The sequence below is a fragment of the Podarcis vaucheri genome (assembly GCF_965113315.1).
Source record: "Podarcis vaucheri genome assembly, chromosome: 16".
In the NCBI taxonomy this organism is placed as follows: Eukaryota; Metazoa; Chordata; class Lepidosauria; order Squamata; family Lacertidae; genus Podarcis; species Podarcis vaucheri.
This window is the reverse complement of record NC_138754.1, coordinates 13,942,776-13,967,574: the sequence shown is the minus strand read 5'-3', so window position 1 is coordinate 13,967,574 and position 24,799 is coordinate 13,942,776. Positions and strand designations below refer to the sequence as shown.

Genomic DNA, 24,799 nt, shown 5'->3' with positions numbered 1-24,799 from the left:
CCAAGACTGAAGGCCTTCTGGGAAACGATCTACAATGAGTTAAAAAAGGTGTTTAAGTACACCTTTCCTAAGAAACCAGAGGCCTTCCTTCTGGGCATTGTCGGCCAGAAGGTGTTTAAAAAGGATAGAACCTTTTTTATGTATGCTACAACTGCAGCAAGAATTCTTATCGCCAAGTATTGGAAGACCCAAGATTTGCCCACACTGGAGGACTGGCACTCGCAATTGATGAACTACATGGAACTAGCCGAGATGACTGCAAGGATCCGGGACTTGGGAGAAGAAGCAATGGAGGAGGACTGGAAAAAATTCAAAGACTATTTGCAAAAGTATTATAAGTTATATGAAACATAAGATGTCGTATGATTGGGAATTTAGCTCCAGTAACGAAACTTGAATATTTATGAAATTTGATAAGATTTATGAAAGAACCAAGATTTAAATGGGTAAAAACGATATTATGGTATATTTTTAGAGTATATGGTGACCAAGAGATTTAAATCTAAACTGCAATTGAAAATATAAAGAAATACACGAAATAAGGGTATAATTTGCTGATAAATTTATTGTTAAGAATGCATTGTGCGGGGGACGGGGGAAGTCCAATGGAAACTTGAAATAAGTCATTGAAGTGGTTGTGTTTCTTTTCTTTTTTATTCCCTTTTTTTTATCTTTTCTTTTTACTCTTTGACTGTTCTGTTATTTCTGTAAAAAAATGTAATAAAAATTATTATAAAAAAAAAAGATAATAATGCAATTACCATAATCATAATTTCATCACACCCATGGCACCTTGTAGAATGGCATTAACAAAAGAGACGGGTCCCTGCCCCAAGGACTGTACTATTCAAGATACAAAGTGGGAAGAAAACTTAGGGAGACGCACAAATTATTGCGGGGGGGGGGGGAGGTTAGTTTTACATTGCAGCCTTTAGAAGGTAAAGTGTATTACTTCACTAGCTTCAAATTGCGGTAAGCGATCCAGTCTAATGCCTTTGGGGGCCCTTATTCTACTCAGAGGGGTGCCTACTCTGAGACACCCTGAAAAATGATTGCTGGAGCTGAGAGAGAAAAAAACCACATAGTTTAGGTAGTTACTGTCAAGAACAGGATTAAGGGCTCTGGAGTCAAAGGCCAGAAAGAAAGAAAAAGGCCTCAAGGAGGGATAAGAGGTAGGCCTTTTAGAAAAGAGTGGAAGGCAAAGCCTTTGAGGGAACCGTCAACAATTTTTAAAACATGTTTTAAATCTTTGGCTTCTTATATTTTTGCTGTCATGGCCTGCAATTTGTGATTTTATAAAGACCCCCCCCCAGTAATATTTAATATACGTTGACTTATTTTCAGGATTAGGAAAAAGAAAAGCAGCTGCAGACTATTGTTGTGCTTTGGATCATTGTAAGCCGCTTGGCCTGAAAAAGAGACAGAGATGCTTTCAAATCTAAACTAATCAGAAACTTGCAGATATGAGTAATGAGGAGAAAATCACCCCTGCTGTTCCCCCAAATGGGTTTGGCAGTAGTAACTCACCAGGCCACCCTTGTATATCAGCAGTGGTTCTGGATGACAAACTTTGCAGGGGAAAGTTGGCTAAGGAGACAGTCTAAAGTAGATGATGGAACATGACTGGGCATTTGGGAACTTCGTAGGAATTGCAATTTGACCTCCCTATTCCACCAGTAAGTGGTACAGCCACAAGGGACAGGGCAAGAGGGGTTTCCTGGCTAGGAACTGGGCATAGCTTGTTTTTGACGATGGAGCGGGGAGGATAAGAAACTTAAGGAAGCAGTGACCACAACCGGCCTAATCCTGCCCCAGGGCTATTATCAGACCTGTAATCGGCTCAGCAACCCTGCAGGCATTTGGCACAGACCCAACACACACAATGACAGTGCAGGCATCATGCACTATGCCCCTAGAAGCCCCCAAGAGTTGGCCAGCCTGACCCCCTGCCACAGACTTGATAACCTGGATGTAAAGGGTCTGCAACGGATGAACACGCAAATGCTGAAAGAAATCATTCCAAGGACATCATCCCATGTCCTCTTATTAAAGCATACCAGGCCAATCACAGCCCCCTGATTTTGGACACCATTCCAATCCAGGGCATTGCGTATGTACGTGCGTGAAGAAACAGCAGTCCTAATTGGCAGCTGCCACCTTCTTTTCCCACAGTGCTCCAGACCTGCACGACATACAGGTAAAAACAAAATGGCAGCCGTTATGGCAATGGCTAGAGCCTAAGGTAAGGTTACCAGATTTTTTTCAATTAATCCGGGGACACTTTTCAACTTCAACTTCAACTTCCAGGGTGGTAGATTTTTCCATAGATGAGTTTTGTACTGGACATCATTCTGCCTTCCCCAACAAACCCAGAACATTTGCATTGCAGGATTTTAGCAGGAAGTTACAGGGCTTGCAAATTGGAAACAAAGCCGTATCTCTGCCTCAGAGATTTTGCAGGCGCAAACAACACTGAAAGTGGGATTGCATATACCACAACAAGCACAAATTGTTATGAATACACAATCTGGAGGGGCTCTAACTCTTCTACAGGAGACTGGAGGCAGCCATCAGAGCTAGGTGGGCACTTCTGGGGTACCAGGATCTGTCCAAGGGGACTGTGAGACGATGCTGGGCCTGACTCTCTCCTAGAGCGAAGTGTGTCTCAATTCCAATTCAGAAAAAAACAGGGCACCCAAGTGTTCAAAGTGTAGAAAACACCAAAATGGGTGGTGGTGGTTGGGACAGAGACTGGCTGACTAACTGCTGATGGATCTCAGCTCTGATCCAGAATGGAAATCCTTATTTTTTAATTCCTTCCTGGAAGCAATACCAGTTTCCACATGGTTGACTTTGCACAGGTTAAGGCATTAGTTAAAAGGCAGCTGCTCCAAGCTTCCCAATGCCTGGAAATGGGGAAGACCTAGGTGGAAGGATGCCCGAGGAAGTGTATCTTGCTTCCAGGCTTCCCATAGGTTTTTGCCTATCCCCTGTGAGAACGGGATGATGGACTAGATGGGCCCTTGGCCTGATCCAGCAGGACTTCCTTTAGGTTCTCACTGCTTGGATTCCCAGATCCAGATCCTACTCCACCCAAGGGAATGGCCTTCTCCCCTCTGAACAAAGATGCCTTTGGAACAATAGATTAAGCCCAGTTGATGGAGTTTAATTAGGAGGGCGCAGTCCTGGCCCCCTCCGCCCCTCTCTCTGAAGCCAGCCAGCCAGGCTGCCTGCCTTGCCCAGCACCCCTCCCCTCCCTTCAATCACCAGAGGGTCTTTGGCAGTTAACGAAAACCCATCAAGTGGCCTTAGCAACCGGCAACCTCCCATTGCTTAGCAACGGCCCTTTCAAAAGGCATACAAAGGTAGAATGGCCTGCCCTCCACCCCACTATGCTTAGCCACTGCCGGGTTGCACAGGAGGTGTGGAAGGCGCTGGGAAGAAGGGTGGTGCTTAGGGGTGGGGAGCAGAGAAATGAGTGGTTGGGGAGAAGTTTTGGGAAAGACTGCACCTGCAAGGTAACAGATGCTCTTCAGCAATGGTGGGGCCATGGGAGCATTTCTCAAATCAACTAATCACTGTGCCTAACTGAGTAGCTGGGGAAATATTTGTCATTTGCAGGTTGCACCCAAACCTGCGGGTGCAGGGGGCAGGAAACACTTCCACTTCCACTGAATAGCGGAGTCTATGGGCCCATATTTTTCACTGTAGTCAGTTAGAATCATAGAATTGTAGAGCTGGAAGAGTGCCCAGCTAAAAGCTCTCCTATTCCAGCAGAGGCTTCCGTGAGGGCTGGCTATTTATTTATTTTTAACACTATCATCACCATATTTCATTTATGAATCATTTCCCATGAGGCATCCTGAAACAATTTACAATAACAATATAGTAAAAAAAATATAAAACAATTGCGTATATAAAACAAAACAATTATATGCATGCCAAAACAGTTTAAAACGACAACAGCGCATACATAAAATCAATTCAAATCCAGTTCAGATACCCACCCAGTGGCGTGGCTCCTGCTTTGTGTACGGAAGGTCCCAGGGTTCAATCCCTGGCAGTATCCCTGGAAAGCTGCTGCCTGTCAGTGCAGAGAGCACTGCGCCAGATGGAACAAGGTTCTGACTTGGTATAAGGCAGCTTCCTATTTTCCTGACTCGTAGGGCTATGCCCATTTCCATACGCAGTACAGGTAACTTGCATCTTACATGGAGATTGGCCATTGTGTGCAGAAGCCAACTGCAGCTGTTTCTCCTCAAGGTCACGCCTCACCTCTGGAATGAAGTAGTTGTAGAACCATTCCAGATATTATGAAGAAGTCACCCAGCAGATTCTTTTTCTTGCCTTTTAGGGCACAGGTGTATTGGGACCTGTACAACAAGCCAGGCTTTATTAAGTGTCCAGCCGCAATGCTACAGAGCAGCACAGTCACTTAAACCTTTGCGTCATTGAAGCCAAGGGCTTGGCTTTTCAGCTCTGGCAATGTAAGTCTGTTTGGATATTTTCTCCAGAAAAGCCTCACCTGCAATGTAGACTTGCTCTGGAAGCTATACTTCGTCATCCAACAGCCACTTTAGTCATGCATTTTTTACAGCCTCTTTGTTTGCAGATGTAGCCTCCCCTGTTCATCAGACATTCTTCAGGTGGAAGCGGATCTTAAAGCTGTTAAGCCAACCTGGGGCAGCTTTAAATTTCTTGGGAGGTTGGTCCCCATTTGTGGTGGAAGGTCTGAAGTGGTCATAGGGGCTTTTGGTGCAAGCTGCTGCCATCCACAGGAACACATTTCTGGTCAGTATCTTCCAGTCACAAGTTTAGTGCCTTCTCCATCTTCACCAAAGCCTTACCCCACACCTGACTGGTCATCTTTGCAGTCAGTGGTACGCTTGCTGCCATAGCCCCGCAAATCTCCTCGTGCAACCCAATAGCACAGATGTTGGACTCGTTCTGGACGAACTTGTGCGCCACAGCACATGCAGACATGCCATCCCCCAAGCAGTCTGGAACTGCTAACCTCTTCCAGCGTGGGAACCAAACTCATCCTCTTCAGTTTCTCAGCAGCTGATGACAACGATGCCTTGCGTTTGGGGGCTGTTATGAAATCTAAACCTCCTCCTCTGCACTCCAAAACCCTCCATTGTCTCCCCAAACCTTTCCACAAGCCTCTGTGGCCTCCTCTGACCAATCTCTCCAATCGCCACTTCTGCTCACAAAGATTGCAGGGATTGCAAGCTGTTTCCCCCACCAATCCTGCCCAATTTTCCTCCACACGTACCATTTTCATGCCCCCCCCCCCCGCAGTGTGCACAATTTCATTTATTTATTTTTATATTATTTTCTGGCAACGTGTAAAGCTGTGAACACGTATGCTAAATAAGTGTAAGATCAAAGTTACCTGTACCAGATTTTGTATACTCCAACAATCCATGTTGACAGGGATGCGGTTGACCATCGCCTTGTAGGGAGGTGTTGAAGGAGCACCTTTTAAACAGTTTTAGAAACTGAGATAGAAAAGCTAGGAGCCAAATGCCATCTTAAACCTGGGTTTCAGTCGCTACAACTAAATGCCTAGGTGCCCCGCAGATCAGCTGATTTTTGCAGCGACACGGCATCAAAAGAGAAGCTTTCCCTGTCTGGAAAAGACAGGGGAGGAATCAGTTGATCCCAACAAAAAGTGCTTTGAACACAGGAGTCTCTAGGGTCAACATTGGCTCAAGGGACACACACATACCCCTCTCCAAGCAATGCACCCACGCCTTCATTTCGAACTTGGGACAGGAGAACAAACAAACAAATAATACCAATCAAACGAAGAAAAGAATCAGCTAAACTGCCTCAGCAGAAGAATGTATAGCACATTCCAGCAAGCTCCTTGGCTCAAACAAACTAGTCAGATTCCCACAAGTGGCTGTTAAACAAGGAGGGCATCAAAAGGGTGGCCAGACAGTCGGGCTGAGAAGCCTCTCTTAAAAGCCGGTGACCCGGAAAAAAGGAAGAAGAAAGAGGAGGAGGAAGAAAAGGGGAAAGAGACAGGCAGATATTTGTCACAGTAACCACCCCACAAGAGGTTCAGCTCAGGCCTCAGACTGCAAAGCAAGCTTCTCCCATCAGCTCCACATTCATACCACACAGCGTCGCTGAGCTCAGATCAGGACAGCTCTGACCCCATCACAGCAAGCTTCTCCCATCAGCTCCACATTCATACCACACAGCGTCGCTGAGCTCAGATCAGGACAGCTCTGACCCCATCACAGCCAAGTCCAGAGTTCAGGTGCCTCTAGACTGCCAGCATTTTGTGGAAAGAATCTGAGTGCACACTGAGAAATGTAGCTTTGTGCAATTAAAGTGGATCAAAGCCTTCTGTTGCCTTGGTGCAACAAATCCACTTTCAACAAAGAAACTGACTTTTTTATTTACTTGCATTTATGTAGATATCAAATATCACAATACAGTACAGAACAGAACAGAAAAGCACAGTAAAAATAATTAAGAGAGCAACGCTGGTTGGCAAAGGATCTCAGGTTCTGCCTAAGATATCTAAAAGCAAACAAGGATGATTCCTGCTGAACCACTATTGCCAAGGTTTTCCACAGGGGGTGGGGATGGGGGTCTGCCACACTAAAGGCTTGTCCCCTGGTAAATAACACCTGAAATTCAGAGGTGTGTGGGACCACAAAAAGTACCCCATCCAAAGACCTCGACAACGGAGATGGTCCATAAGGAATCAGGCATTTTGGGGCCAAGTTGTTTTAAGGCTTTGAAAATTAACGCAATAACCCTGAACTTCACCCAGCAGCAAACTGACAACCAGTGCTGACTTTCTGCACTTTGGAAAGTGATGGGGAAATGCATTGAAAAGTGTAGGATGACTAACAACTAACAGGAAGACATATGGGTAAATGCAGGATAATGCTCATTGGCATATAACCTCCCTGCAAACACATCAGAGTGAATGCTCAATAAAGGCAGAATATAGCCTAACCACAGCATAAGCTTTGTGCAAGCAAACCAGGTTGTCTGGAGGAGCACCCATGTCCCAAGGCCTCATTCAACACCCTGAATCATCTCCAAATTACACGAATGTTATAAGAAGCTGCAAACCACTTTTTGGCTCAATAGCATCTTTACCTGCTCAACTGACGTTCACAGGTCATTGCTGTTCCCATTGCTGTGATGGGAAAGACATGTTGCTGCCAGAGGCCCTGGAGAACTGCTGTCAGTCAAAGCAGACAGTAATGAGCTAGATGGACAAATATTCTGACCTCGGTATTAAGACAGTTGCCTAGGTTTTCTTGCTTTTAAGGAGATTAAGTACTGCCCAATTAAGAAGTCAGTTCTGACAATGAAGAAGTCAACCCCCAAGTTTATTTCAGTTCCAGCTAGAAAGCATGTTGAACTGTTCTTGGGAATGATGATTTGAATGTGGTGGGTTTGGTATAGCATTGAGAACTCCCATCCACTTTGAGGGAAGGCAATAAAGTTCAGGGGTTGAACACACGCTCTGCATGCAGAAGGACGCAGAAACTCCAGTTAGTAAGCCAGCAGGGTTGGGGAAGATCCTTCTCTCCTTAAGAATTTGGAGAGCTGCTACCCTCTATGGATGAATAATTTGCCTCAGTGTAAAGGTGGCTTCATATCTCTGCATCTTTCCTTTTCTTTTAACAAGCATTATGCATGTTTATGAGGGACGTGGGTGGCGCTGTGGGTTAAACCACAGAGCCTAGGACTTGCCGATCAGAAGGTCGGCGGTTTGAATCCCCGCGACGGGGTGAGCTCCCATTGCTCGGTCCCTGCTCCTGCCAAACTAGAAGTTTGAAAGCATGTCAAAGTGCAAGTAGATAAATAGGTACCGCTCTGGCGGGAAGGTAAACGGCATTTCCATGTGCTGCTCTGGTTCGCCAGAAGCAGCTTACTCATGCTGGCCACATGACCTGGAAGCTGTACGCCGGCTCCCTCGGCCAATAAAGCGAGATGAGCGCTGAGCCCGGCCTTGGCTGGGGAGGGCGGGGTATAAATAAAAAATATTATTATTATTATTATTATTAATGGTCAGGGGTCCCTTTACCTTTATGCATGTTTCTGAAAGGGCTATCTAAGACATCTAGCTGCTGGAGACGTAATAGGGACAATGCATCTTAAAAACGCATGTTCTTACAATGTCCTATATGGGCAAATTTTTAGTAGAGGGATCAACACAACTGTATGGGGGGAAATCTTAAATTTGCAGAGGAAAATATCCTTCTGAATTATACACCTAACAAAGGAACAATATGAAGGGAATCCCCATGCCCTTAACTATAGCAAAGAGACTGGTATTGATGAACTGGAAGAACAAAAATGGGGCTCCTTTTAACAAATGGATAGAAGATATGTAGAATCTGGCATCACATGAACAAGTTGTGTACAAACGTAGACTTGCCATGGACAAATTTAGTGATATTTGGATGGGCAAACCTGTCAATAGCAGTCCCTCTCTAGCTTTTATTTTTCGTCCTAAGTTCTGTTTTCACATTTACACACCAGTTTGTGATTGTTTTTAAGTCCTCATGAAAATCCAGCAGCATTTATAGTGTGGCTGTCTCCTCATATGCACAACTTTGTGTATATTAATGTGCACATTTTTGCAAAGCTGCTTCCTCTTATATAATGCACCTTTGCATGCCATTTTTACTCACATATGCATTTTCCCAGACAGTTCACCCTAGCGTATGCATTTTCCCACCTGTTACTTGGCTGGAGAATTGCATTGCAAAGTTCAGAGAAGGGAATATCAAAAGGATGGCTATGTTTTGGTTCACAATAGTTTTGGGAACTGCGAAGTAGGTTAAGTATGCCTTTTGATGAGAACTGAATCAAATTTTTCCATTGTCCCTACTGAGCAGCAGGGGCAGACTGAAGTTCTCAATAAAGCAGTCTGAGAAAAGGCAGAGAGAAGCTCAGATCTTTGCATGGCCAATGCCTTGGCTGTCTCCAATGTCAGCAGCCAGGTGCGCCCACTGGGAGCCCCTTTCCCCAAGACTCTCCCAAAACCTGGAGCCTGCAGGGAAGAGGATGGGGGATGGAGTCAAGAGATCTCTAGGTTGCTTCACATGGCATAAACAAATAGGCTGGCCAGCCTCACTGCCATAAAGCCACGACTGTCAATATTACCACCCATAAAAAGAAGACCATGGACCCAACCCCACCCGTAATTACAACCTCCAACAGGAAGAAAGTAAACAGAGAGAAAGTCTGGTTTTCAAAAGCTCTCCATTTGCTCTCTGAAAATAAACACAGTGTGAAAGAAATGCAGACCAGGAGTAACCTTGACTGCGCTATTTGCATGTGTGTGCATGTGTCTATGTTAAACGGTGCTCCTAGGACTGTGGAAAAGGCCTGTATGAAGCTGGAAGATTCAGGACAGACAACAGGAGGTACTTCTTCACATGGCACTTAGCTAAACTCGCTCCCGCAAGATGCATTGACAGTCACCAACTCGGAAAGCTTTAGACAAATTCATGGAGGACGAGGCCTTTAGCCACAGTGGCTATGTTCTCCTTCCACTGTTGGAGGCAGCATGCCACTGCACTCAGGTCTTGCTTGTGGGCTTCCCATAGACATCTAGTTTGGGTGCTTTGAAGAAAAGATGCTAGACAAGATGGGTCCTTGGCCTGATCCAGCAGGGATCCTTTTCTTATGCTCTTGCATTCCAGTCAGGGTGAATTACACCCTGGATTGAATCAGCTTGGAGTCAAAGGCAGCAGAGTGGGCTGTACTGCTTCTCACTACAGGTAGGCAACTGATGTTCACAAATATTCCCAATATTCTAGCCTTGCCTGCTCCTTGCTATGCTCAGGAGTGAGATTCCTCACACCTGTGGTTCAGAATGACAACAGACTATTCTACCACTGCAAGTGTCTGCCACTGGGGTGGGGTGGGGGGGTTGGCTGTTCCAAACCAGGATGTGAGCTTGTGAACAGTTTGCTGTGTTCAGAATTGCAGCCCATCCCAACCGAAGCTAATTTCCTGCCCTTCAAATGAACTTATTAAATGAGTTTTACAATCTGGGGTAGGGCCAATCCCAAGTCAAGTGCCCAAGCAATAGCAAACACATTCCTGGAATGGAAATCAGAGAGTGGAACTCAACGCTGCTGAGCTAAGGAAACAAAGATTTCTGCTTGCCAGGCAGAATGATCTTCTCTCCCCCCAACCACTCCATTCTGGGGGTTCTTCTACCACTCCCAGAGCCAAATTGGGGGATGGCACAAGAGGGTGGGAAGCCCTCATTGCATTAGCTCGACTCATTGTGACTACTCCCACTAGCACAGCTATTTACTTGAATCCAGTCCAGGGGATCCCCTAGGATAAGCATGTCCAACTCCCAAGAGGTAAAAAAAACTGGCAGTGATCTACCCATTGTCATTGGAAGGAGGAGGAGTGTGAGTGGGGTGGGTGGGTGGAAGCAGGGGGAGATTGACCAGAGTTGTTGAGCTTTTCTTGTAAAGGGTTGCCCACAGTTGTTGAGCTTTGTTGGGGGTGGGGGTAGGGTTCTTAAGTTTTTTTTTTTGGGGGGGGGGTGCCAAACATTGATCACCAGCCTGTCTTACGCTGCCACTCGCACGCGTCACGCTTACTTGCAATTGCTGCCTGGCCAAGCTTCCCTTGCTGCTGCTGCGGCAGTGGAGGGACCTAGCGCCAGGGGGCAGCAAGACATTCCTTGCCCACTTTATTTCACCCCATGATCGACCACAATCACCCACAATCTACCAGGATCACCCTGGGGATCTACCTGTCGATCACTGTCGACCGGTTGGACATGTCTGCTCTAGGAGACTGGGAGTTTTGTAGAGTTGGAAGGGACCCACAAGGGTCATCTGGTCCAACCGCCTGCAATGCAGGAATCACAGCTCAAGAAACTTCTTTTTAAAAACCTCCACTGAAGGAGAGCCCACCACCATCTCCAACTCCTCCTGCCATTTGCCTATTCGACTTATAAAGCCATCTAAGCCAGCAGCCATCACCCCATCTTGCGGCCTAGAGTTCCGTAAGTTAAACTTATGGAACTCTCCCCCCCCCCCCCGCGTTCTGCATTTGTTACCAATCAACTTTACTGTGGCCACTGCAAGTTCTAGTGTTATGAGAGAGGGCAGAGGAAAAATTATCCACATTCTTCATCTCACTTCACCACTGTTTTAATGATTGCTTTCTTTCAACACTGCTGTACACCACATTGATATTTTATGAGGGCTCTTTCCCTCTGTGTATGTATATGAGATACACACACACACACACCACATGCACACTTATAAACAATAATAAACTTTTTTAAAAATGCTGCAGCCACTCATGTTCAATGCTGGCTCAAGGCCTCCTAAGGCCTCTCTTGCCAACAGACTCCTCAGGCTTTTGCAAAGGGCCACCTGGGAACCATGGCAACACAGTTTGAAATCCTTTCGGCTGACCTTGACAGTTCAAAAGGAAAAAGAAAACAGAGAGAGAGAGAGATAAAGGGGCTGCTGTTCCACTCAGCAGACCCACCCACCTCTTTCACTCTCGCAGGCCCCAGCCGTGGGCCTCTCCTTCACCTCCAAAAACCACCCACCCACCACAAACCACGAGGGAGTGCTGAAGACGGACAGCCCGCTGCCATGGGAACCGTCCAGAACACCATCCCGCTCCCTGAGCTTCCCACACCACAGGCCCTGCCAGCTTTTGGAAGAAGGGCGTTTGGGAGAGATTGAAGGATCCCCCCCCCCACTCCACACACAGGGTGAACCCTCCGAGATGCTTTTGGCTTCCCTACTCCCATTGGCCACAGCCGGCACTGGCCGATGCTGGGAGTTGCAGGGCAACATAGGGAGGGCGACAGGTAGGTTGGCTACCCCGATCCCACGTGAGGTGCCAGGGCTTGGTTGGCCTCCCTGCTCTGGAGAATTAAAGCAGCATTTCTCAAGTTGGGTGCGGGCGTGTCTGCATGTCAACAGTTTTACGTGTCTTTTGACCAATAGAGCAGGGCTTTACGAACCCCCTGGCATTGCAGAAAGGAAGGCATGGAGATTCCGATGGATGCTATAGCTGTGCCAGGCCCACAAGGCCATCTTGGAATGGTGGAAAGATGTTAAGGGGGTGAAAGCAGCCCTGCTGCCTCAGGCCAGTGACCCGTCTAGTCCGGCATCCTGTTCTTACAGTGGCCAATAATATGTCTCTGGGAAGCCCACAAATGGAACATAAGAACAAACTCCTTTTTTCCGATTCCCAGCAACTGGCATTCAGGGACAGACTGTCTCCAACACTGGAGGAGAACACAGCCCTTGTGGCTAGTAGCCACTGGCAGCCTTATCCCTATCAGTCTCCAGTCAGATGGGTGGGGTATAAGTAATAGTTTTATGATGTTGATAATGAAGGTATTTTGGGGGACAAGAATGACAGGAACACAAAAGAATTCTCCTCACTTCACTCCCCACCAGGAGTCTTTACATATGCAATCCAAGGTGCTCACTTATTGGTGTTCAAAAGTGCTAAATCACATGTGAATCAGTGGATAGGGTCCATTAGTTCCCATATGGGAATCTGCCCCATTGACTTCATTGTGCTCCTAGGCAGTGTCCACCTGCCTGCCTTTGCATCAAGGTCCAGGGCTTGGCACTGCCTGCCAGCTTCTTCCTCCTCAGTCTCAGGGTTGCCACTACAGGACTCAGTAAGGGGGAAAACTAGGACCAGTTGGCTCTGCTTGCCATTGGCTCTGGCTCCAACTACTGTGGGGCTCCAGCCCTGCCTGCCTCAATAGGCACCAGCCACCACTTCTGTTTATCCATCCATCCATCCATCCATCCATCCATCCATCCATCCATCCATCACAACAACAACAACAACAACAACAACATTGCTATTTATATGCTGCCCATCTGACTGGGTTGCCTCAGCCACTCTGGGCAGCTCCCAACAAAGTGTTAAAAGCGCAATGAAAAATCAACCGTTAAAAACTTCTCTAAACAGGGCTGTTTTCAGGTATCTACAGGAAGTCATATAATCGTTTATCTTCTCGACATCTGATAGGAGGGGGTTCCACAGGGCAGGCGCCACTGCCGAGAAGACCCTCTGCCTGGTTTCCTGTAGCTTCCCATCTTACAGTGAGGGAACCTCCAGAAGGCCTTTGGAGCTGGACCTCGATGTCCAGACTGGAAGATCTGCCACCTTCAGAAGTGCAGGGGATGGAGGGCCTGGAGAGGATAGAGGCTGGATAGCTCAGTGTGGTGCTGATAACACCAAGGTCACAGGTTCGATCCCCATAAGCAACTCAACTGCATGCGGTTGGGCAAGATGATTCTCAGGGTTCCTTCCAACTGTATGATTCTATGATAATATGGGCTTCTTCTGTGGCAGCCCCTAAATTGCGGAACTCCCTCCTAACCGAAGAGCATCCAGCATCTATGCTGAAGATGCACCTCTCCCCCCTGGCCTTTGACCGTTAAAGGGATTTTGTTTTTAGGGACCCACCTCTTCTGCTGAATTTACACCATTCTGTTCCATCTTACTTGTTTTTCTTGTACATTATTGTTGTCACCTACTTTGACACCTTACGGTGAAGGTGAGGTAAGAAACCTTATTGATATGTAATAATTATAACACCCAGCCAGCCAGCACGAGACATCGCTCTCTTCTTCTAATTAAAGAGCAGGAGATCCTGTGGCCCACGCAGCCACTTTTATTAAGGCTGACGGGCTTCCCAGGGGAATCTGCCAGTGGCCCACTTTAAATACCCAATAGGAGAACATCCCCCTCCTACGCCACGGCTGCTGCTGCTGCTGCAGCCCCATCTCCAAATCCCCAGTGCCGCCAATTAATAGCTAGGCTGAAAATCCCCTCCCAGAGAACAACCTTGGAATGACCCACCAGCACGGAGGCTGAACATTACAGCATGCAAAAGGCAGAACACACTTTTGCACACACACACACACACACACACACACACACACACACACAATTATCCAGGCCCTGTGCTCCAATGACCCTTTGGAACCTATCAACTAAAAAAACTATGCTTAAGCGGGGGGATGGGGATTGTTAGCCCACAGCATACCAATATATATATATATGAGTTTTTCAAAGTAAATTGAGGACTAGAAACTTAAAGCAATAGGGTTTTTTCCAGTTTTGGACTGAAGCAGGGTGACGCTTAGAGTCCCAAGAAGTAGCATTGTTCAGATAATAGACAAACACAGTTCAGTAAATCCATAGTTGCTATTCCACACACACACACACACACACACACACACACACACACACACTGACTAATATCAAGGCTTCTTTTGGCTGGACAAATAATGAAGCCTGCAAGATACAGTGGGTTTTTAATTCATTTTTTAAAAGTATCTTGAGGACTAGCTCCTTGCTCTTTTGAAAGCAGAGCTTTTCAGAGCCTTTGGAAGGAAGCAGGTGGTGCACAAAAGCTGCTTCAGTATGAACATAGCAGCTGAGATCTGAAGGGCCACAGTGCAGTCTTAGAGCACATTGCTTTCCATGCAGAAGACCACAGGTTCAATCCCTGGAACCTTCACTTAAAAGGATCACATAGCAGGGTGGTGGGAAAGACATTCTCTCCAGAGATTGCACTTGGCACCTTCTGTGTGCAAATCACAGTGCACAGCTCACATTGTGCAGACGACACACATCAGGGAAGGGCCACCAATCAGTGGTAGAGCTCATGCTTTGTGCATAAAAGATTCCAGGTTCAAGGTTGAAAGAGGCCCTGGAGGGCTGCGGCCATGTCAGTGTAGACAAAACTGAGCGAGATGGACCAATAGTCTGGTTAACAAAAATCAGCCCTTGATTCAGATCCATAAGGACTGGAGTTGTTATTTTTAAAAGGAGAGCCACGTCATACAGGAAGTACCAGGTTCAATCTCTGACATCTCCAGACAGAGACGAGAGCTGTTGCCAGACCAAAAATGCGAAGCTAGATTGTGAGACAGGATGACTGATTCTACCTAAAGCAGCTGCCTGTGTACTTTCTACGTTGCTCTGCGGTGCCACTTGCCACCTCACAGGAAAGGCCAAACACACAAACCAAAGGTCTCCTTCCAAAAACCTCTGTGCGCCTTAACAGAAGATCTGTCTAGGCAGGAAAGCTCCCAAAACAGCACTGGTGTGGTTGGGCAGAGATGCTTATGGGTAGTCAGAATGCATGCATGTGTACAAACAAACAAACACACAAACACACCTCCCCCTCAGGGCTTGCTTTCCATTCCCAGAGACCCCCCAACCCCCTGCTCCACCTCTCACTCCACCCGGGCTTCCCCACCCAGCAGGAGCTGCCAAGCAGCCAAGGCTTCGAGGCAGGATTAGGAGATTAGAAAGAAACAAAGGGGCCTGCAAGCAGCATCCATCTGACCTTTGTGCCCCCACCAAGAAAAGGGCCTTTGTGCAGGCCCAGGCCCCAGCCCCTTCTCTTTCCCAGCCCATCAACAGAGCCGCTCCTTCCGTCTCCTTGCTCGCATCCTCTTGCTCTGCAGCCCCTCGCGGGAGCATCGCAGGGCACCGGTTGCTCATATAATCGCCGTCTGTGGGGTTAGGGGGAGTTCGGAAGCTGCTTTGATAGAAAGTCAGGCTAGTCTTTTGTAAGTTGCCTTGGGAGGGCTTTGCCACAAATGGCAGGGTACAAGTACCTTAAATAAAACAAACAGTTGCGTCTGTTTGGCTAGTGCACGGAACCTGTGATGATCGAGATGTTACTGAACTGCGCCCCCCTCACCCCTGGCCATAGGCCATGCTTGCCGGGGCTGATGGGAGCTGCAGTTCAGCAAAAACAGAGCATGAGACTCTTGATCTCAGGGTAGTGGGTTCGAGTCTCACATTGGGCAAAAGATTCCTGCATTGCAGAGGGTTGGACTAGATGTTCCTTCCAAGTCTACAATTCTATGCTTCCATGAGAAGATCTGAAGGCCCAGAGGTTCCCTACACCTGTGTTAATGGCTCTCTGACAGAGGAAAGACTTCCCATCTCCTTTTTTAAGTGGAGAGGCCGAGGATTGAACCTGGGACCTTCTGAATGCAAAGCAGGCGTTCTGCCGCTGAGCTGTTGTGTCAGGCATGGTGGCAGTGGTCAGTAAGGTCAGGCCAGGCCCTGGACTGAGGACCTCAGGAACTGAAGAGGGTCCCTCACTATTTCCAGTCTCTCCTGAGGAACAGCCCAAATGTTTCATGTTTGTTAAGGGTGCTGGGATTTATAGTTCTGCAACAAACTACAGTTCCCAGGATTCTTTGAGAGTGGCCATGACTCTTACAAGAGGTATAAGAGTGCTTTAAACAGTGAACTAATCACCAGGCTTAATTCTTGGGCTGCTCTTTCATGTGAAAGTGACAGGTAACCTTTCCGAACCTGGTGCCCTCCAGAAGTTTTGGATTACAACAGGTCAGGGCTGATGGGAGTTGTAGCTCAAAAGGGCACCAGGTTGGGGAAGGCTGTGATAGATGAAATACAATTCCTTCCCATCTGGCCCCCTTCAGGATAGCCCAGGCTCCTTCCCTGAATATTCTTGTTTTCGATTAAAAAGTAAGCCTCTAGTCCTCTTACTTGCAGGTGCAATGAAAATATGTCCAGCGTTATTGTACAGTTAAGTAGTACAGCTCAGTAAGTTGTAATACAATTAAATGATTATAAACACATTAGGCTACCTGTAGTTACGTTATATCTGTTCTGCAAGACTCCATAGCCTGCTAGGCCCCTCACTCTAGGGTTGCCATATTTCAAACAAATCGTTGACTTTTTATTTAGAAAATTCCCAAAGTTGTTGAGTTGTTTTTTTGTAAGGCATCCCAACTCCCATAAGCCCTAGCCAGTGGTCTGGAGATGATGGGACTTGTAGTCCGGCAACTTTCTTTTCTTTTCTTTTTTTCTTTTCTTTTTTTTCTCTCTCTCTCCCCCCCCAGGGGCAATTCTGTATCTTTAAGTGCCTCATCATGCCTAGTTTGTTCCTCAGCCAGTATATACTCCAGAACAAACACCTAATGTCCCCCCCAAAAAAACCATTTGTCCAGGCCAATGCCTTACCCAAAAAGACCCAAGCAAATGCACGGAAACAAATCACAGAAATTGCAAGCATTTTCAATACGAATAGCTCTTCCTAGTTTCTCTGTCTCTCTCGCACACAGGGATTAAAGCGGTGCCTGCTCCCAAGCCCAGGGGGTGCGAAGCAAAAGTGTGCCCAGCCCTTCATCTCCTCATCTCCCAACTCACCACCACCAGCCCGTCAATAAAGGGGTGGGTGGTGGGCAGACTGTGCTTGGGGCATTTCCTGCCTTGCTTCAGCAGGCACCCATTGATGCATACAAAGCCCCTTTCCCTTGGGGAGCCAGCATCCCCGCCCGCCCGCCCCACTGCAGGCTCAGTAGCACAGACCTCTCTGCAGCCCAGGGTGATGGGGGGTGGTTGGATCTGCACGCCGTCTCTGATCAAATCAGACAGTGTAGGGTGGGTAACTCATGACAAGGGAACCCCACCTGTCACTCTGCGTGGCCAGCCAAGCGTCCCTCCCGCGTACCTTGCGTTAGACGCATACTAGCTCCACGCCACCGAATTATGCATGGTGCGGAAGAAGTTGATAGGAAAGAAAGGGTGAAAACTTTCCTCTAACACTGGAACTCAGGGAACATCCGATGAAGCTGAATGTTGCAAGATTCCAGGACAGACAAAAGACAGAACTTCTTCACACGGCACATAGTAAAACTACAGGTTTTTGCTTCCAGTGGAGGCTGTGACAGCCACCAACTTGGACGTCTTTAAAGCAGGATTAAACAACAGCATGGGGGTGGTGGGGAGGAATGGCTACTGGCTACAATGGCTTGTCCTCCCTCCATGCTGGAAACAACAGGTTGGGAGAGTGGCTGCTGCATTCAGCAGTTCCTGCTTTTGGTTTCCCCAAAGGCCTCCAAGCTGGTCATTGTGAGAGCAGGATGCTGGATTAGATGGGTCACTGGCCAGCCTCTCCTTATGTCCTCATTTTCTTACAGGTAATTCCCACCTGGACCAATGGGAGCGTGAGCATTGCGGACAAGCGCCGGCTCCCTCGGCCTGAAGCAAGAAAAGTGCCGCACCCCATAGTCGCCTTTGACTGGACTTAACCATCCAGGGGTCCTTTACCTTTTTATTAAGCATTTGACAAAATCTTTTACTAGTTAACAAAAATGTATGGGTTGTTTTGTTTTGTTATAACCAGATCACATTTCTTATTGTTCAAGTTTGCAGCTCTGGCTGAGACTGTGTGTGTCACAATTTGGTTTGATGTGCACAAAAACAAGATGAGAAACTCATCAAATGCCAAAAAACCAACAAGTGTCTAGATTTGATCCCCTGACTGGTCCTGCCTCCTTCTGTTCCCCTTTGGCTTCTTCTATCAATCAAAATCTAAAACCCTACTAAAGCTCTTCAGGACAAACTTGCTCTGTAAAATCACCTTGACGTACGTGAAAACAAAGTCATAAATTAATAAATAATAATGATGTTTTTAAAAGTCCAGTACATTGTGAGTAGGGAGTCTGTGGCCCTGCAGATGTTGTTGGACTCCAACTCCCATCAGCCACATCCAGCATGGCCAGAGATCAGGGATGATGGGAGCTGTAGTTCAGCAACATCTGAAGAACCAGAAGTTCTGCATCCCTACTTCATTCCTTTTTTTGGAGAGGAGGAGGAAACAGAACCTAGTTAGTTCTGCCATGGTATTATCAGATTGAGATAATATGGAAGCAGGCTTTTAAACTGGTGGTACCAGTGCTGTGGAATGCCCACCCTACTGAAAGACGAGAGGCCCCATCAGTAGTACTGGCAGGCTGCCAACCCTTGGAGACCCACCTGTTTAGGCAAGCATTCCTCTGAACTTGAAGCTACAGATGTAATTGTTTTTAACTGTTTTAATTTTTACGCTTTTAATCTGGCTTTTTTATTGCATATTTTCATTGCAGGTGTTTTCAATGCTTTGTGGAAATTGTTTTAACGTATATTAAAGAATACACAATGTTACATTCCATATGATTTCTTTTAGTATTTTAAACTTGGGCACCTTGGCAGAAAATGCAATAAATAAATTCATATTTCAATTAATGTACAAAGTGTATAATTGATTTTTTCACTTGTAAACCCCGTATAAGCCATTTTGTCATGTAAGTGGCATATAAAGTTAATAATCAATAATAATAAAAGGAAGGGTAGGCAGCGAAGCTGACTCACCTACGTACTCCGGATCCACACGTGGGGAATAGAGGCCGAATTTGATAAAGATGGGGAGGAGGAAGCCAAAACGCACCCACTCAATAACATAGAGGGGAGGAGTCGCTTCGTCTGGCTTCAGTAGGTCGCAGCCCAAAATGGCGCTCTCTCCCGTCCGGCCAATCACAGCACGGGGCTCTGCTTCACGGGTACCTGCTGGTGGTAAAGTCAAAAGCACATTTTATTTTATTTTTTCTATTTATTCCATGGAATTTATACACCACTTGATTGTGTGTGTGGGGGGGGAACCCTTAAAGTGGTTTACAAAAAAGGCAAACAAAGGCTTTCCGTGCAGCCTTGAAAAAAAGGCTTCCCAAAATTTTAAAAGTTCTAGTCCAGAGGCCGGCATCCCTTTGGGGGCCCACATCTGGACTTTTGAGTAACTGCTGCCACAAAATGGCTGCCATAAGGGGTTTCGCACACACAAAATGGCTGCCACATCAAAAAGGAAAAAAGAGAGGCAGGAACACACAATGACACCCAGGATCCCTCTGCCTCCCCAATAGGGGAGAAATCACCTATATCAGCCAACACCACACTTGGTTAAAGAGAAGCTCTTTGCACCTTTCCTCTGTTTGGATGGGGCCGGGAGTCCAATTCTAGTATTCAATTAAATGCTTACATGTTCAATGTAGGTGAGGCTGAAACAGCGTGAAAAAGAACTGAACAAGAACACCAAACAGCCTCTCACGCATTGTGCAGTTTTGAAAGAATACAGTGGTGCCTCGCAAGACGAAAAGAATCCGTTCTGTGATTCTCTTCGTCTAGTGGTTTTTTCGTCTTGCGAAGCAAGCCCATTGACGGATTAGTGGATTAGCGCTATTAGCGGCTTATCGGATCAGCTGATAAGCGGCTTCGAAAAAGGGGGGAAGGGGGGAAAAACCGCAGGAACTCGCAAGACATTTTCGTCTTGCGAAGCAAGCCCATAGGAGATTCGTTTTGCGAAGGACCTTCAAAACGGAAAACTTTCGTCTAGCGAGTTTTCCGTCTTGCGAGGCATTCGTCTTGCGGGGCACCACTGTATTGTCCCGCCTAGCCCTGACCTGGTACCAGACACCCCCAAGGCCGAGGACCTCAAGCAACAAGCGGGGACCCCTGAATCCAATGAGGGGCCCTCTGGCTTGATACCTGGAACTGTCATGAGGAGGAGGAAGAGATGGGGCAGCCCACCCAGTCCTCAAGAGCAACAGGTCTAAGTCCAGGCAAAAGTGTGACAGCACACTATGCACCCACAGACAGTCATTGGTCTACTTGTGAGTAAGAGGCTTATCTGTGAGTAAGCAATCCCCACTACTCCATCACAGCTAGTAGCTGTGGTTAGAAGTATGGTTTAGGAGGCAAGAATATGGAAACCAACCCTATGAGGAACGGTCGAGGGAGAGACTGAGAGAAGATATAACAGCTATCATCAAATCTCTAAAGGGCTGTGGCATGGAAGATGGAGCACACTTCTTTTCTCCTGCTCTGAAGGGTAGGACTTGATCCAATGGATTCAAATGACAAGAAAGGAGATTCTGACTAAGCATCAGGAAGAACTTTCTGACAGGAAGAGCTGTTCAACCAACTCCCTTGGTAGGTGGTGGACTCTCCTTCCTTGGAAGTTTTTAAGCAGAGGTTGGATGGCCATCTGTCATGGATGCTTTAGTTGAGATTCCTGCACTACAGGGGTTGGATTAGGTTCCTTCAAATTCTACAGTTCTGTGGTTTAAGACCTCCCTCGAGTCATCTAGTTGCTGTGAACAAGAAAAGTCTCTGGCTCTCAGCTCTGGATTCTAATTTTTTGTGCTATAATTTGCCTGAGATTAAGGCTGGACTTCTGCCTGGTTTTGGCTCTGGCTCACGGTGGGACCAAGGCTGATTCTCCACACTTGAACTTGCCTTCTTTGGACTGTGTTGCATCTGCAACCCTGCCTTCATTGGCGACATCTTTAGTCAAGGCTTATACAGTGGTGCCTCGGGCTAAGTACTTAATTCGTTCCGGAGGGCCATACTTAACCTGAAACTGTTCTTAACCTGAAGCACCACTTTAGCTAATGGGGCCTCCTGCTGCTGCCGCGTCACCAGAGCACGATTTCTGTTCTCATCCTGAAGCAAAGTTCTTAACCTGAAGCACTATTTCTGGGTTAGCGGAGTCTGTAACCTGAAGCGTATGTAACCCGAGTACCACTGTATAAACTGTACTGGAGGCCACAGTCCCACTAAGCAGGGATGTTGTGGTCTTTCTGGTCCCTTCAACTTGCAGGCAGTGCTGGATTTTCTGCATGATGGGCTCCATCTGCAGCCCCTAATGCTATGCTCTTTGCGCTTTCCCTCATTCACTCAACATGCTCTATTGCCAAAAAAGTGGCACTCTTGATCCACACCCCAGATCAAAAGTGCCACTTTCCCCCTCCCTAATAGCGTTCCTGTGCCTTTCCAAACAGCACCAGGACAGGCAGAAATACAGTGTATTTTTTCTCGGCACGCAAATGCAGTAAAGCTTCACCTGCTAAAAGCCAACCTATCACGGGGCTGGGAAGCAAGTTGGCCACACTAATTTGTGAATTACTGCCGCACGGAAAGGCATCCGGAAGCAAAAAGGCAGCTTCTTAATTGAGCAGAGGGAAATCAACAGGCGGAAAGTTAAGTTGCAGAAATCCCAGGGAAAACAGGAGTGCCACACACTTGGCTGGCTATGTAGACTTGAGTCTGCAAGAAAGTTACATTTGTAGACTCCTTCTACTGACAAATGCAGCCTGGTTGCCAATTCTTTCGGCTCCTAAAGTTCCCATTATAAGCAAACAATGGATGATTCAAAGATGTCTGTGTGCTATGACTCCGAATAATGAAACGAATAATGAAAACCAAGTTTCTAGTCCCTAGGCTTACAAAGAGCAGTTCCACAGGGCTATATTAACTTGCACCTCACTTAAAAAGAATGTGTTTTATATACCTTATACTGTTGTAAGTTGTGGTGCAAGTAAGGGAACATAAGTTTTCATAATGTATTTTTGGTGGTCTCCAAGGAAATAAACAAAAAACACCAAAACAAAACAAACCCCCAAAAGATTTATTTAAGGAATGGGGAACCTCAGGCCTAGGGGATAAAAGCAGCCTGGAGAGATTTCCAAGGGCCAGACAGAGAGATCTAGAGGGCCGTGGGCCAGAGGTGCTCCACCTCTGGGCAATACAGTCTTCAGTCACAAGCTCCGCCCACTTTGGGCTTTGGCTCCGCCCACCACCAGCTGCAGCGGCCCCCCCCAATGACATTCCCCTAGGGTCAGCGGCCCTTCATACCCTATTGGAAAGACTAAGTTTACTGTCAGCATCGTCCTCCAAAAGAGAGACGAACGAAAAACCTTTGCCCACCTTCAGCGAAGCTGCTGCAGACCAGGGCAAGGCGGACAATCCATAAACGCCAATTCATAGCACAGATGCCCCCACCAGACACCTTGCAGCACCGCCAAAACCGCCCACTTGCCGAAACACCGAGCCGGCAAGCTGACCAGCTGCACGTCTGAGGAAGGAGGTGGGAGAACAGAGGGTCAGGCTGCCCCTTGCAGCTCAGGAGACACCATCGGACGATCCCTGGGGAACCTGGTGATGGAGCCTTGCAGCCCGTACGCCGTTTCTCATCCCCACAATGCCCTTTGGAGCAGCACCGGTTTCTGCCACTCTAGCGAGGAAGTCTCAAGACTTCAGAGCTTTCTGTCGAAATCTGCACCTCAGCATAGACCAAACCCTGTGGGAGCAAAAGATCCAGAAAGGGGACATTAATTCAGATTTATCTTCGTTTATCCATACATAATAAAAGGTTGTTTAGCTGAGGTATTCATGCAATACAGTACTGCAGTGCACATCGATACATACAATAGCATATAAAATGCCACAAAGTGGTACAAAAAGTTGTGACTGGCTGATAAAAAATAAAATAAAAGGGGTTTCATTTTATTCCATCAAATCCCCACTCGGCCGTGAAACTCACCTGGGGCCAGTCATGGCCTCTCAGCCTAACCTACCTCACAGGGTCACTGTGGGGATTAAAATAATGAGTGAAAGAAACATGAAAATAATGAAATGTCTTCAAGAGATACCTGGAAATAAAAAAATGAGTCACTACTAACCACATCTGGAGGACCACAGGTTCCTCAATCTTGTTCTTACTCGTTCTTGTAAATCTGCTCTTACGGACCAGACGTTATGCCTAACCGAAATCTACTCTTCTGCAATTCCTGTTCATGGGCTCCAATACCGGCAGCAGAGAACAAGCCTTTGCCTTTCTCCTATATGATGGCCCTTCAGCCATTTTGAAGAGTGCTGCCATGTTTGTGTCCCCCGCCCCAGTCTTCCCTACTGAATTAAACGTTGTGGCCTTCATAAGAATGACTCTTGTCCCCGGCGAACCCAAAAAACCAGAGTTCTTTCTGTTGGGGATAATTCAGACTGAAATCCCCAGGTGTCAGGAAAGGTTATTTATGTATGCTACTGCTGTGGCCCATGATTTGCTAGCCCCAAAATGGAAAATGAGCAATGTCCTAACCAAAGAAGAATAGCAACTTAAGTTGATAGAATATGCACAACTTACAGACTTAACATATAGAATATTAAAGAAGGCTGGAAAACATTAATCGAATATATGGTAAATTGTGTACAGCTGAAAATGTTGGCAGCATTAAGATAAATTTGACAGTGTAAATAGGTTTGGATGGATGCAATAATGGAATATTAACTGGTATAGTTTTTTCAAAATATGCAGGGATTTAAGATCTGTAAAATGAACCATGGAAAGAGAAGAAGGGAAGGCATTGATATCTTAAGGATGCAATATGAGCATTTGAAATTGTAAAACAGAAAATTTTATAATTATATATTTTTTTAAAAAAAATGAATGACTCTCATTCCCAGAGCCCTTGAAATAGCTTAGATTGTAAAGGGGGGTACCGAAGGGTGTGTCACTGTGTATAGAAACTAGCCTACTGTGTGCAAAGGTAAAATTCACAGGTAATTTCCCTGCTCACCAGTCGCAGGAACTTTTGAAGGTTGCCCAGAAGGTAACATGGTCCTTGGGCATAGAAAGAGTTTCCTGTTCCCTTTTACAGAAGCAAGAAAGCTGATGGACTGACAGATTCAACTCTGAACTCTGCAAAAATCTCCTATTCTGCCTCCTTCCCCTCCTCAGCCCTCATTACCTTTCCTCTCTCCATCTCCTTAGCCTCATCTCTCTCTTCTGCCTTTAGGGGGGGAAAGTGCGATCTAGAGGTAATTTGCCTTCCCCAACCTTGCTCATAAGGAACCTCTGCTTTCCACCTTCCCAGCAGACAGAATTTTATAGATTCTGTCCGAAGTCCACCCATATCCATTTCTGCGTTTAAAACACCCTGGGAAAAGGGGGGGGGTGGGCATCCCTTTCATTCCCCGCTCTCCCTAATATTCTCTCTCCTCCTCTTGTCATTTCAAATCTTCACAACTCTTCTAAATTAAAAACACACACGTCTTGGCCAGCGAGTAACTCCAGGCAGACTCCGACTCACACAGGCTCAAGAGTTGTTTGGCCCACTTCGCGCTTTCTGATACGATCTGT

At 46.7% G+C, this 24,799-nt stretch overlaps 1 protein-coding gene and 1 long non-coding RNA gene across 7 annotated transcripts in view; one reads left to right on the top strand and one right to left on the bottom strand.

Moving 5' to 3' along the window:
* IGSF9 (immunoglobulin superfamily member 9) overlaps positions 1–24,799 on the bottom strand; it is a 72,244-nt gene that overhangs the window by 35,039 nt on the left and 12,406 nt on the right. For 4 of the 6 annotated variants that reach the window (XM_082202707.1, XM_082202705.1, XM_082202709.1 and 1 more), the window contains exons 2-3: positions 22,588–22,960; positions 19,201–19,395 (exon numbers count right to left, since the gene is read on the bottom strand). In XM_082202707.1, the coding sequence (XP_082058833.1) occupies positions 19,201–19,395; positions 22,588–22,645 (253 nt within the window). In that variant the 5' untranslated portion in view covers positions 22,646–22,960. The remainder of the gene's footprint in view (positions 1–19,200; positions 19,396–22,587; positions 22,961–24,799) is intronic. The other 2 variants (XM_082202708.1, XM_082202710.1) reach the window with 1 other exon arrangement.
* Positions 759–19,074, top strand: LOC309520893. The gene is made up of 3 exons (XR_014214470.1): positions 759–1,172; positions 2,173–2,242; positions 17,988–19,074. It is a non-coding gene; the product is annotated as an uncharacterized lncRNA (long non-coding RNA).